This window comes from Erinaceus europaeus, chromosome 4, assembly GCF_950295315.1.
Source record: "Erinaceus europaeus chromosome 4, mEriEur2.1, whole genome shotgun sequence".
NCBI lineage: Eukaryota > Metazoa > Chordata > Mammalia > Eulipotyphla > Erinaceidae > Erinaceus > Erinaceus europaeus.
This window is the reverse complement of record NC_080165.1, coordinates 102,609,335-102,623,278: the sequence shown is the minus strand read 5'-3', so window position 1 is coordinate 102,623,278 and position 13,944 is coordinate 102,609,335. Positions and strand designations below refer to the sequence as shown.

General features: G+C 43.9%; 1 protein-coding gene across 6 annotated transcripts in view; it reads left to right on the top strand.

Moving 5' to 3' along the window:
- The first annotated feature begins 7,171 nt into the window (after window positions 1-7,171).
- GALNT8 (polypeptide N-acetylgalactosaminyltransferase 8) overlaps window positions 7,172-13,944 on the top strand; it is a 32,120-nt gene continuing 25,347 nt past the window's right edge. For all 6 annotated transcript variants that reach the window (XM_007527840.2, XM_060190913.1, XM_060190914.1 and 3 more), the window contains exons 1-2: window positions 7,172-7,769; window positions 8,833-9,130. In XM_007527840.2, coding sequence (XP_007527902.1) covers window positions 7,562-7,769; window positions 8,833-9,130 — 506 coding nt within the window. In that variant the 5' untranslated portion in view covers window positions 7,172-7,561. The remainder of the gene's footprint in view (window positions 7,770-8,832; window positions 9,131-13,944) is intronic.

Genomic DNA, 13,944 nt, shown 5'->3' with positions numbered 1-13,944 from the left:
CATTCCTATGCCCTTGACTGTTCCCACCCAAGTCCCAGTTTAAAGTTCCTGCCACTTTTGCTTCTGTCCAATCTGCTTGCACTACAAATCCTGAACGCCATGCCCCCTTTGCAAAATCAGTAAATAGCTTTAACTTAAGGAGTGGTTGGTTCAGACTCTGGCACGTATCCACTGAATCCACAGAGCCTGCAGCGTAATAAAGTGTACTACTCCTTGCCCACTATGTTGTTCTCAGTCTTGTTTTTAGTTCTAAAGGAGCTATAAGACACATTACAATGCATAAGACCTCGGGTTTGAGCCCTCACTCCCCACCTACAAGAGGGACGCTTCAAGATCAGCGAAATAGGTCTGCAGGTGTTTATTTTTCTCTTTTCTTCTTTATCTTTCCCTTCCCTCTCAATTTTTCTGCGTCCTATCTAACAAACAAAAGCCGCAGGGAGCAGTGGATTAGGAGTGGTGACTCTGGTAGCAATAAAATAAATATATAAATAAATAAATACAATTGTTGAGGATTGGGGATACAGCCTGGTGGCTATGCAAAAGACTTATATGCCTGAGGCTCCAGCATGTCAGGTCAATTTCTGACACCATCATAAATCAAAATCGAGCAGTCTTTGTGTGTGTGTGTGTGTGTGTGTGTCCTTTCTCTTGTAAAACCAATTGAATCTTTAAATAAAACATTGATGAACCTCTGTCTAACCTGAGGCTAAGGAAAAAGTAAAAAAAAAACCCAAACATTATTATCAGAAATGCAACAAAGGACAACTTGGAGCTAGGTGGTGTACATGGTTGAAGATACATGTCACAGTGCACAAGGATCTAGGTTTGAGGTCCCCACCTATAGGGGGAAAGCTTCAGGAGTGTTGAAGTAGTGGTGTAGGTGTTTCTCTGTCTCTCTTCCTCTCTATCATTTCCTTTCCTATCGATTTCTGGCTATATCCAATAAATAAATACAAAAAGAGAGAGAGAGAGGGAGAACAACTTTATAGCTCTAATGAACATTAAAAGGATGATAAAGTGTTATTATGGGCAACTCTATGTCCACACAATTGATAGCCTAAATAAAATGAACCAGTTCCTTGAACTGAACCACAGAACCAAATCTTACATAAGAAGAAACATACAAGTTCAGTAGGCCTATACCTACTTGAAGTTGAGCCAAACTACAAGTGTAGGGGGTGCACACTGGTAAGTTAGCCAAACAATCTCTACTAACTTTACAATCTCCTCCAGAAGAAAGAGGCAGAGGGAATATGTCCTAATTCATTCTGTGAGGCCCTTATTACACTCATATCAGAAGCACACAAAGAAATTACAAAAGAGAAAATTACAGGCCAATGGACTCCTCAGCTCAGGGGGACAGTCATGTCATGCTTGGGGACCCCATCCTATGCCATAATTGTGAAATTATCCCCCCCCCCCCCGGTTTTACGATGGGGTAAAGAGAGTGCTTACCCCTTGTGTTCCTTCTCTAAGAGATTTTAAGGCTTTACAAATATTTTTGATGCCTATTGTTTCATTACTATTCTCATGTCTATTATACAGTTTATAGTTATTTTTTAGAGGATGAAAGAGTATGAGAAGAGAGACACCGCAGTACGATTTTTTTTTTCATGAAGCTCTCCCTGCCCCATGCAAGTGCTTCCAGGTGTTTGTCAGGAGCTTGAACCCAGGTCCTCTAGCATGTTGTTGTATATACTATACTAGCTGAGCAACCTCCTATCCCCCTATAGTTTCTTTTCTTCTTTTTTCCTCTATTTATTCCTTCCTTCCTCCCTCCCTTCCTCCCCCCTCTTTCTTTCCTTCTTCCTTTCTTCATGTTTTTAATTTATTATTGGAGAGAAATCTAGAGGGGAGGGGAAGATGGAGATGGAAAGAGACACCAGCAGCCCTGCTTCACTGCTCTTGAAGTTTCCCCCCTGCAGGTGGGGATCAGGGGCTTTGAACCCGGGTCCTTACTAACCGTGATGTGAGCGCTTAACCAGGGGTGCCACTGCCTGGCCCTTTTTTGTTGTTGTTGTCAGAAGGACAAGTTTGATCCTGGTACTCCATCTTAGCTTAATGTAAATGTTACTCCCAGAAAATGTGAAAAACATTAATTAATTAATTAATTAATTAATTAAAAAAGACTGTGGGCCCTTTTCATTTCTTATCAGCTGATTCTTCAGTGTCGAAGGTAGAGATTCCTTCTCCCAAACCTACCAAGCTCATGTTTACCTGCCAACAATTTCAGAGTGGCTTTCCTTCCGTAAGTGCTTCTTCCAGTTTTCTTTACAATTATTGGTTTCACTTTGAATTATTTAAAGTCTCACTGGAATGCCCATATGAAACAGAAACTGCGCTGTTGGCTGACAGGTGGCAGCTGGGGAGCAAGGCCATGTATCCAGTCATCATCCATCAGATAACATTTGATGACTTGGCCTTGAAGACGTATAAAAATGAATTGTGTGAGCATGTGGGCCATAGGAAAATGGCACGTACTCCAGTTGAGATGGTAATAGTCAAGACTATCTTGCCAGATCATGGATGAAATTTAATAACCAGAAGTGGCTAAACAAAGAGCCAAAGCAAAGCCTGTGGCAGGTGTTAGACTTGCAAGCATAAGATCCTGAGTTTGATTTCCTACACTGAATGTGCCAGAGTGGTGTTCTGGTTCTCTCTTCCTTTCTCACTAAATTAATCTAAAAAAAAAAAAAAAAAAAAGCAAAGCACAAAACCCATGCTGTTTGTGTTCTGGTCCTGTTTCCTTCTTTTGTTTTGCACTGTTGATTTTTCTCGTGTCCCCTTTTTCTTTGGAATGATTATCCATTTTTTTCAAGGTTTACTGAAGGAGGGAGGGAGGGAGAGAGAGAGAGAGAGAGAGAGAATCAGAGTACTGCTCAGGTCTGGTTTATGGTGGTGCCAAGCACTAAACCTAGAACCTTGGGGCCTTAGGTATACTAGTACTATACAAGTGAACGGTTTCCACTGTCTCCTTTGAGTTTATTCTTTTTTGTTTAGTTTATTAAATCTGTAGACATATCAATTGCTAGCTTGGGAAGATTTCACTCCTTATTTATTTGGTTTCTTGTTTTGCCTTGTATTTTCTTTCTCCTTCTGGGATTTCAAGGAACTATTCTGTTTTTTGGTTCTAGTCTCAGTAAAGGTCCCACTGTAACCAGTGCCCAACAAGTATATACATAGGCATACACATAATACATATATATTTATAGTTTTCCACACAACCAACAAGGAGCTGTTATACATCCGCATTGTCTAAGTATCCAGTCTACTTGCCATTACTTAGAGACAGCATCAGGTTCCACAGGTTAGGCATAGTTTGCCAACACTACCCTTTACTTCAGACTCCAGGGGCCAATCCCAGGCAGTTCCCAATGCTTGTGAAAATTGGACGGTTCCATAGTTCCCTCTTGACACTCAGATTTTAGGTGTCCACAAAACCTAGATTGTTTGTGTTTAAAAGATTTATTTATTTATGAATGAGAGAGGAGACGAGACAGAGAGAGAATCTCTGTCATTTCCCTGACACAAGCTATGTGGGAGATTGCTTCAGAGTCCAATGCCTTATACAATGCCACCTCCTGCAGCCCAGATTATTATCTGTGATTCTGACCAATGGGTTCTAAGTTTTGTTTTTCCCCAGAACACCCTGCTTAGGCTCAGTTAATTTATTTGTTAAAGAAACTCACAGAACTCAAGAAACCCACTTAATCCCTAGATTGATGATATATTATAAAGGAAATAACTCAGAAATAGTCAGGTGGAGGAGAAGAGAGCCAAGTACACGGGGAAGAGTGAAACTTTCATGTCTTCTGCTGTATAATTCTCCCCCAAATTTCCACGTTTGCCAATCCAGAAACTTTTAGAAACCTCTGCTGAGTAACGGATCCTCATTACTTAGGAATGGTTAGATCATTGACAACTATCAACCCATAGTCTTCTCCTCCCCCCAAGGAAATCAGGGGAGGGGGACTTTGTGTCCCACCCTGTATTCATGATTGTTTCCCATCCTTAGGTGCCCCCCCCATGTCACCTTAGTAATACAATAAGGAACACCTAGATCACTCTCAACACTCAAGAAATTCCGAGACTTTGGGGAACTGTGAGGCAAGAACAGTGGGTGAAGAGCAAATATGTATGAGAAATATATTTCAGGCATAAGAATAGCCAATTTGTATGTGTATTCCCTAAAATTCACAGTGTTACTTTCAGATTCTTGAAGTTGTTGTGTGCTAACTTTAATGGCTCCAACTGGACAATTGACATTGTTCTGTCTTCAAGTTCACTGGTTTCTTCTCTAATTCATTCTGTTACTGAGATCCCGTTAGTGCTTAAAACAGTTTATTTCTTGTGTTTTTCAGGTCCAATTTTTTTATTGTTTCTGTGTTTTGTATTTCATGCCTGACATCCTCTTATGTTTTTTGCTGAGACTCACTAGTTTTCCTTTCATTTCAAGAGTAATCACAACCATTTTTTTTATGATAGCTTCTTTGATTTTTTTTTTTTTTTTTTATCGGAGAACACTATCATCTGTGTCATATTGATGTTGGTGCCTAATGACTGACTTTCTCATTCTAATCGAGGTTTTCTTGTATCTTGGAAGTATAAGTGACTTTTGATTGCACCTTCATATCATATTGCACCTTCATATCACCTTTGGATATCATAGCACGAGACTCTGGATTTTATTAATACTTAAAAATTATTTATTTTTTTAAACAAATTTATTTAGTTGATAGAGACAGAGAAGTAGAAAGTCAGAAAGAGGCAAAGACACAGCACTGAAGGTTCCTTCAGTTCAGTGGGTGCAGGGCCTGAACCTGGGTTGTGCACATGGCAGAGCAGTGGACCAGCCAAGTGAGCTATTTCACTGGCCCTAATTTTTGCTTTGTTTTAATAATAGTTTCTAAGGCAACTCTGATAGAGAATGAGAAGTTACCTCTATGTTACTGCCAGGTGGGTGTGGGGATTTAGGCTGTTCACTTGGTCCTTACTGACACCTGGATTGAGGGAGAGAGGTAGGCATGCTTCATTACCACTGGGTGTGGGGGCAAGTTCAGGTTTCCTGTGAGGCCTTTGCTGACAGCACAGTGGGTGAGAAAGGGTGAGTCATTTCATGACTGTCTCCTGACTGACATCAGGAGCAGACAGGATAACAAATATGGCTGCCCACTCGGCCCTCACACTGGAAGAGGATGAAGGACAGTGCGTTGTACCTGGGGTGAGTGTGGAAGCTGAGGCTCTGCACATGGCCTCTGTTGAGGGGAGGGGCAGGGAGCAGTGGGTCTTTAGGTTGTGTTTATCTGGGTTAGGGTAGTTACCTTTTACAGAGTTTTGTCTTTCTAGACTGTCTATTTGGTTTCTTTGACTAGAGAGAACAGGCTTGTTCTTGGTATACTTTATCATCTTTTCTTGCTCACATTGCACCACCTTTTTCCAGCGTTCACTTTAGAAGGTATTAGACAAGTGAACTTAAAAAAAAAATAACACCTGGAGGGTGGTAGTGCAGTGGGTTAATCGCACATGGCGCATAGCCCAAGGACCCGCATAAGGATCCCAGTTCAAGCCCCCCCGGGTCCCCACCTGCAGAGGGGTCGCTTCACAGGTAGTGAAGCAGGTCTGCAGGTGTCTGTCTTTCTCTCTCCCTCTCTGTCTCCCCTCCTTTCTCAATTTCTCTCGTCCTATCCAGCAACAACAGCCATGAAGGCAATAATAATAACAACAACAAGGGCAACAAAATGGGAAAAATTGCCTCCAGGAGCAGTGGATTCATAGTGCATGCACCAAGCCCCAGAAATAACCCTGGACACACAAAAAAAGAAAAAAGTCACACTTTACTATTGGAGTTGGGTGACGGTTCATCTGGTAGATGCACATGTTATGTGTGAGGACCTGGGTACAAGCCACTGGTCCCCAACTGTAGGGGAGAAGCTTCATGAGTGGTGGAACTGTGCTGCAGGTGTCACTATTTCTCTCTCCTCTATCCTCCTACTATCTTTCTGTCTTTTGCCATCTATCAAAGACAAAGCCAAATAAATAAAGAAGTAAAGAAGTAAATAAATAAAGATTACACAAGTAAGTAAGTAAATAAATAAGGATTACCGGGAAGTGGTGGTGGAGTTGTGTAGGCATTAAGTCCCAGCAATAATCTGGGTGGCAAAATTAAAAACAATAAAAACCAACCAAATAAACAAATAATAGGAAAAGAAACTCTTACTGTTCTATTGTTATTTAGGTTTAGGTTTTAAGATCTCTAGTTTTCCTTTAGAACCTTTCTTTCTTTCTTTCTTTCTTTCTTCCTTCCTTCCTTCCCTTCTTTCTTTCTTCACCAGAGTTGTCATAGGTGTTTGGTGCCTACACAATGAATCCACTGCTCTCAGCAGTAGCTCCCTCCCTCCATCTTTCCTTCCCTCCCTCCCTCTCTTTCTTCTTTCTTCCTTCCTTCTTTCCTTCCTTCCTTCCTTCCTTCCTTCCTTCCTTCCTTCCTTCTCCTCCTTTCTTAAATTTTACTTTATTTTATTTCTCTTTTTATTTTGATAAGACAGCAATTGAGAGAGAAGGAAAGACAAAGAGAGATACCGACAGCTATGCTTCACCATTCATGAAAATTACCCTCCCAGCAGGTGGGGACCAGGGACTTGAACCTCTGTCCTTACACATAGGTGCTCCACATCCCCCCTCCTCTTAGTTTTTTTTTTTTTTTTTTTTTTTGTCAATAGGTGCAGGGTTTTTAGTTGTCCTCAGTGTGGAGGGCAAGAGGTAAATGTTAAACCTACAGTGCTCACTGTTAAGTCTAATTTGACTATAAAATATAATTACCAATTATAATTTGTTCAAAATAAACAATGGGTGTGAAGCATGAAGGCAGAAGGGTGACTGGGCTGGAGTGAGGTACAATTTTGTGTGCAGAGGAACAGAATTAGTGAAGCTGGGCACTCTGTTGGGTCCCACCTGAAGGGGGCACCTCCAGCTCCTCAGGAGCCAGCCAGAACAGCATACAGTTTAACCAACCAGTCTTGGCTGCACCTTCAGTCAGCCCAATTCTGAAGAGTGAAATGCAAAGACATCTAAGTTTCCTTTCTCGCTTTCCCAAGGCATCTGGTGCAGAAGCTTCTCACTCTGTAGAATGACTCCTTCCTGATGCAGTTTACCCCTTCTCTTTCCAGGACTACATCTCGCCTGCCCTTTCAGACCGCTGGTCCCATGATCTGACAGCTGGTCCCATAATCTTAACAGGGAAGGAAAGCATCACAACCCAAAGGAGTCCCAGCACATCAGGCAGAGAGAAGCTAGCTCCAGGAACAAGCACTCACCTGACTTGTGAGAGACAGAAAGGTGTGGCCAGCTCCTGGGTGCTTGCCATGACACTCTTCACACACCTGACACCTCTTGAGGAGAATCCCAGCCGCTGGTGATAGTGTCCCCAGCCAGAGCACACCTTGCTTGGCAGGCAGGTGGCATCCATGCAGGTGGCAGAGCCCAGAGCTGGCTGATCCTGCTCTCCAGCCTACCTGGGCAGAGGGACATCGAGCCTTGCAAGGACGGCCAGAGTGAGACCAAGATGATGCTCAGGAAGTCTCTCCCCAGACTTCTCTGCCTCGGGCTGACTCTCATCACTGTTGCCAATCTCCTGGTGTTTTACAGCACAGGGATATTCCAAAACCTGGTCTTGGGTGATCTCCAGAAAGGCCTTCCTTTGCCCCTGACCGAGTGGAGCTGGGCAGTGGGAAAGAGATTCTCTCACTTGGAGGAGGACTTGCAGAACCCAAGTATGTTCAACACTGGAAGGCTGTGTGTGAAGGCTGTGTGTGAAGGCTGTGTGTGTGTGTGTGTGTGTGTGTGTGTGTGTGTGTGTGTGTGTGTGTGTGTTTTGGGAGGGTGCTCACTTCTAGCAGGTGAGGGGTGAGGGAAGGGGAGCAGGTTATGTCCATGTGATCGGTGTGTGTGTGTGTGTGTGTGTGTGTGTGTGTGTACACTTGGATCCACACATGACTGTGAATACATAGGTACAAGCAGTGAGATCAAGAACCCAGTATAGGCCTCCCAGAGAGGCCCAGGAGTGTATAGAGCAGGCCTCCTCTCCTGAATCATGTGGCCAAAGCCATAAACAGAGGTTTTAGTCTCTGGGGCAAGGCCTTGCTTGTCACCTGTCCAAGAGCTCCTTTCAAGAACAAGTGGGGTCTTGCTAGAGGACCTAGGACTGAGTCCTGCTTTTTATCACCACTGTGGTTTTGAGCAAAGTTTCTCAGTGTAGGCTCCTGATACAGAGTGAAGATAGAGACAGTGAGAGCCCCCTGTATGGGTGGAGTTGTGAAACAGACACAGACAGAGCTCTGAACACCTGGGCGTGAAATTTTGCGACTCTGACAGACTCCAGGGTCCATGTGAGATTCTGGCTGATTGCCACATTCTGGCTCCGGGGAGCAGGGTATGCCTCAGCCTAGGCTCTCAGTGAGGGGGAGCACTAGTGTTTCTTCTGCCCCTAAGTAGGTCTGAATCTGGACCTGGGCTCTCTGCTTGGTGCCATAAAAGTCAAATGATGTCATACTTAATCTGTTTCTCAAATCACAGTCCCTAGAGGATACTTACAGGCATGGAGCTGAGGATAAATGCTGGTGGAACTGGAAGGGGAGGTGTGTTCTAGTGTGTTCCTTTGCCAAAGTAGCCTGGCATGAATCTGTTGAGGTTCCTTGACATATCATAGCCTCTTAGACAAGAACTGGTACATTTTAGAATTTGGAGAGAAAACATTGTAGTAGTTTTGCTTGAAGAACAATGTCCCAATACTTAAGCATTAGCTTAAATGTAATCTTCCCTGACTTGTACTTGCAGAAGAAAGTATGAAATTGACTATAAAGCAGCAAGAAAATAAAGACAACCTATTAAAGAGGGTGATGCATGAAAACCATCCTAATCAGAAGGTAATGGGAGCCGGCACAAGTCAGACAAAGGAGAACAATTACAAAGAGAAACTCTTCCCAGACTCAAGGCTTTTCAGGAAGTGGGGTGACCATCTTTCTGAGGACCAGCAGAAAAAGGCTGAGGGACTCTTCCAGAAGTTTGGTTACAATGTTTACCTCAGTGACCAACTGCCCCTCAATCGTACCATCCCAGACATGAGAGATTCCAGGTAGGACAGGACAAGTTGGACTTCTAAGGGATGTTTGTTTAATTTAAAGAAAAACAGTGGAGTAGTTGTGCAGGTTTATCCTTCTGAGTTTCTGTCTCCCACCTTCTATCAAAAGGACAGGAAAAGAAGGGCTGGGGAGGAAGCATAATGGTTCTGCAAAAGACTTTAATGCCTGAGGTTCTGTGGTCCCAGGTTCAATCCCCAGCACCACCACAAGCCAGAGCTTAGTAGGGCTCTGGTTTATACATCTCACTCATTAAAATGAAATAAATAATATATATTAAATTTCTTTACTGAGGCATTAATGTTTTATAGTAGACAGTGTTGTATGCTTTACATTGGGTTGTTCTAGCTCTCCCCCTGCCAAGAAAATTGGTTCAGTCCTGCTAGTTTCGTGGGCCCGCTTGTCCCCGCCCCAAGGAACCCCGACAGAGTTCCAGAGTTGCAGAGTTAGAGAGTGCTTGGCGCCGCCGCGGGGGAAAGAGGCAGCAGAGTTCTGTTTGGTGATTAGTTTGGTTTAGTTTATGAATCGTTGTTCCTGAATAAAGAAATACAGCTTCCCTGCCCAGTCGTATGTCTCTGGTCATCTCTGTTACCCGCCCATGAAGTTAGCCCGGCCAGCTGGAGCCTCCGAATTTTAACAAATGGCGCCCATGTGGACCTGACCTGCGCATCTCTCAGATAAGTGAAGACAATTTGGCTACCTATGTACTATGGCCCTCTCTTCTGCTTGTGAAGAGATCTCCAAAGGCCTCTGCTCTTTCTTCATGAGACTGTTTTGCTGTTTCTGGAACATTTATCTCTTGACCACTCTGTGGTTTCCACTCGCTCAGGCGCACTCAAAACAGCCAGAGGAGTCGGGAAAAGCCAGTGGGCAAGAGGCGAGGCGCGGAGCTGCCTTGTCCACCTGGTGGAACAGCCAGTCAGCCGGCTGCACCCAGACAACCCCGCGCACCGAGCCCACAGCCCTGCAGCCCCGCAGCCTCGCAGCCCGTAGGAGGCCGACGCCAGCATGCAGGAGCCCGATGCCACCACACAGGAGCCTGATGCCAACACACTGGAGCCCGATGCCAACACGCAGGAACCCGATGCCACCACGCAGGCCAGCCCACAGGAGCCAGCTCTTCACCGCGTGGTGCAGGGCACTGGACGCATGATCCCTCCACGCTGCTCGGCCACTGCGAACAGGGCAGCAGACATGGCAGGGTCATGGGGCAGGGCCGCGGCAGCCTATCATGGCCGCCACCACTGGGCACCTCGGCCCGCGCCTTCTACAAGGCTGGCCCGCCCGCCCTCGTGCTATGAATTCTGGAACGATCCCGGACCTCCCGGACCCCCGGGCTCCCTGCCGAAACTGGACACACTGGCCGAGATCTCCAGCTGCCAGTCCGGTCTGAAGGCAGACAAGCTAGAGTACGCAGAGATTTGTACAGAGATTGCAACCTGCAATTCCTAGAAGTGAAGCTGCCCAAAAGACCACCACTGGACAATGCACCCCCCCAACAACTAAGACAGTACATATCTAAATTCATGTTTGAAATGACATGTCTTTGTAACAAAGGTTTCTCTCCTTGTACATTAATGACCATGTTTATGTGTATGTTTAAAGTTTGGTAAACAGTAACTTTAAGGCTAAATTCTTACTAGACAAAGTTAAATGAAAAAGGTTTTCAACGTAATTCTTATAAAGATAAAATTAACTTACATTTAAAGTCTAAGGTAAAAAGTAGTTAACAATCAATATATTTTAACTAAGTTGGTCTAAACAAAAGGTTAAATAGACTTGTTGATATGTAAAACTCTCCATTACCTTCTCTATTAGAAATGGTAGATTACACAATGGCTATGCTAATTATTCTCATGCCTGAGGTTTCCTTTCCTGTGCACATCTAGGGTATGTCTCCATCTTGAATGGGTGTAACAAAAGGTTTAAAAAACTTTGTTGATATGTAAAAGTCTCAAATTCCTTCTCTATTAGAAATTTTAGATTGTGCTGTGGTTATGCTAATAACAAGTTTTGTTTCATAGTAAGTAAATTGCAGCCAGCTGCCTTTGGGACTCTAGGCTGTTCCCTGCCCCCATGCAAATGTCTGTCGAGACATGTACGCCCCCCAGAGGCAAGAAATGTTTTTTTTAAGCTGATAAAGTTTTGCCCACAGAGGCAAAAAAATGGCCCCCCTCAGGCCTTCCCTTGGCAGCACACTGGTTCTTGTTACTTGCTTACATGTTTCTCCATGTTTGTGCCAGTTTTTTTTTTAGAAATGCCTGTATGATATAGGTTTCTGTTCACCCCACACCCCTGATACTGTGGTCATTTAGTTAAAAAGAAAAGGGGAAATTGTTGTATGCTTTACATTGGGTTGTTCTAGCTCTCCCCCTGCCAAGAAAATTGGTTCAGTCCTGCTAGTTTCACGGGCCCACTTGTCCCCGCCCCAAGGAACCCCGACAGAGTTCCAGAGTTGCAGAGTTAGAGAGTGCTTGGCGCCACCGTGGGGGAAAGAGGCAGCAGAGTTCTGTTTGGTGATTAGTTTGGTTTAGTTTATGAATCGTTCCTGAATAAAGAAATACAGCTTCCCTGCCCAGCCGTATGTCTCTGGTCGTCTCTGTTACCCGCCCATGAAGTTAGCCCAGCCAGCTGGAGCCTCCGAATTTTAACAACAAGACAGTAAATACAATAATTTGTACATGCATAACATTTCTCAGTTTTCCACATAACAGTACAACCCCTGCTAGGTCCTCTGCCATCCTGTTCCAGGACCTGAACTCTTTCCCACCACCCACCCCAGAGTCTTTTTACTTTGGTGCAATACACCAACTCCATTCCAAGTTCTGCCTAGTGAAGTCATTCCCATAAGTCTCTGTTGTTGTTTTCAGTATCTCTTAATCTCTTTTTGAGATCTCTTACTTCTTTCTTAGCTGTCTCTAATTCTCCTCAATCTTGCTAATTCTGTTTCCTGCCTCATTTATTCTATTTTCTCTCCCCTCTGTTGTTTTCTGTAGCTCAGCTACTTTGTTACCCTGATATTGTATTAGCTTGTTCAACTAGTTGTGCTCTTAGCTCAGCTATTTCAGCTTTCAGCTCTCTAATTACCTCGGGCTTTTTTTCAGAGTCTCATTTGTTTCTGCATTTTTTATGACAATTATAACTCTTTACTCACTCCTGTGACTAATTTCTAATTTAGCATTTGCATGTTAATCTCATTCTTCTGTGTTTCTACCTTTGAGAGACTTTTAGCTGGACTTTTGTCCTGGTTCATGTCTCCAATGTTTATCATTGTTTTAACCATTATTGTTAGGTGTTATGAACCCCCCCCCCCCCCCGAGTACTTTTTAATCTACTGATCACTCTTGCCTGGATTGACTTGTGTCTAAGTAAGGTACTTAAAGAATTCACAGCTGTGGAAATTGTTTCAATGTTATCTTAGTGCCTGAGTTAAATCATAGTGGCTGTTAAAGCCTATTTTGTTCTTTTTCTTCCCTTTAGGCTATGGGAGCCTGAGGTCTTTTTACCGATAAGTAGTTGTTTTAGCTTAATCACTCATTCCTGACCACAAGATAAATCAGGGTGGGGGAGAGATAACACAGTGGTTGTTCAAAGAGACTTCCACACCCCAAGGATCCAAAGCTCCAGGCTCAATTTAGCTTCTCTGCCAAGCCGGACAGTACTGCTGGGCCCTGTGAGTTTCTAAACAAGTCCTGTTTATAGTCTGTAGGTTCTGAGGCAATTATTCACCATGTTCTCATCAGGAGAACAATGTGGGAAGTCTCCCACTATACAGCCCCACTGCTAGACCACCAGGATGTAGATCTTCTCCTGAGTTTCCTGATCTTCCAGGTTTTCCCCCATGCTGCTCCTGAATTTCCAGTTTCCAGGGTTTCTTCCCCCATTCTGCTCCAGCCTTTGAGGGCAGTTGCAAATGGAGACTCACAGTTGCTACTGGTAAGTCTTAGGAGAGTCCTCTCCTCCCTTCAGTAGTCTTTCTGTTGGGAAAACAGACTTGAGGTGGCTCCTCAACTGGCAAACTGCCAGACTATTACCAGCCACTCGAGATTAGATATGTGCTTTAGCCCCAGGAATCTCTCCTTAGGCTCCTCTCTGACCATGAGCCACATATGTTTTCACACACCGGTGACTTGGTGGGTTCCCAAGTAGTCCCATTCTTGTCTTGTTGCAGTCTCAGGTGATCTTTGATATTCCTTGTTCTTTAGAGAAGTTTCTCAATTGGGTAGAGCTGGAGGTCTGGGCAGAGTTGTGGTCTCTGGATGCTCTGGTGATTTAATGGGTTTCCAAAATAGTTTAGTCCTGTCTTGTTGCCATAAATATTTTTAAAAGAAAGAAAAGGGAGAAAATGGCCTCTGGAAACTGTAGCACCTTGGAGGACTGAGTCCTAGTGATAACTATGGTGTTAAAAAAAAAATTGGAGTTAAGTTTTGGTAGCAGCAAAAGTAAAGGGTAGAAAAGATGGCCCAAGGTGTAGGAAAATGATGGGAAAGGAAGTGAGAGAGTTTTGGAAGGGGGAAATGTACTAATGACACCTATCTTAGGGGAATGTATCCTCTATGAAAACAACATGTCAATCAACATTCCCTCAGTGGATACTGAAGTTGGAAAAAAAAAAAACCAACACTCTCATAGGCTGACTGAGTAGTGTTCATGTTTTCAATCTATATTATAATGGCAGCTAGGGAAGGTAACTGACTGCTCTACATAGTCAGAGTCTCTTGGAAAATGGCAGTGGTGATAGAGATATAGACCCCTGAGAATTAGGAGGATGGGTCTAATTCCTGATTTTATAGTTGAGGAAACCAAGGCT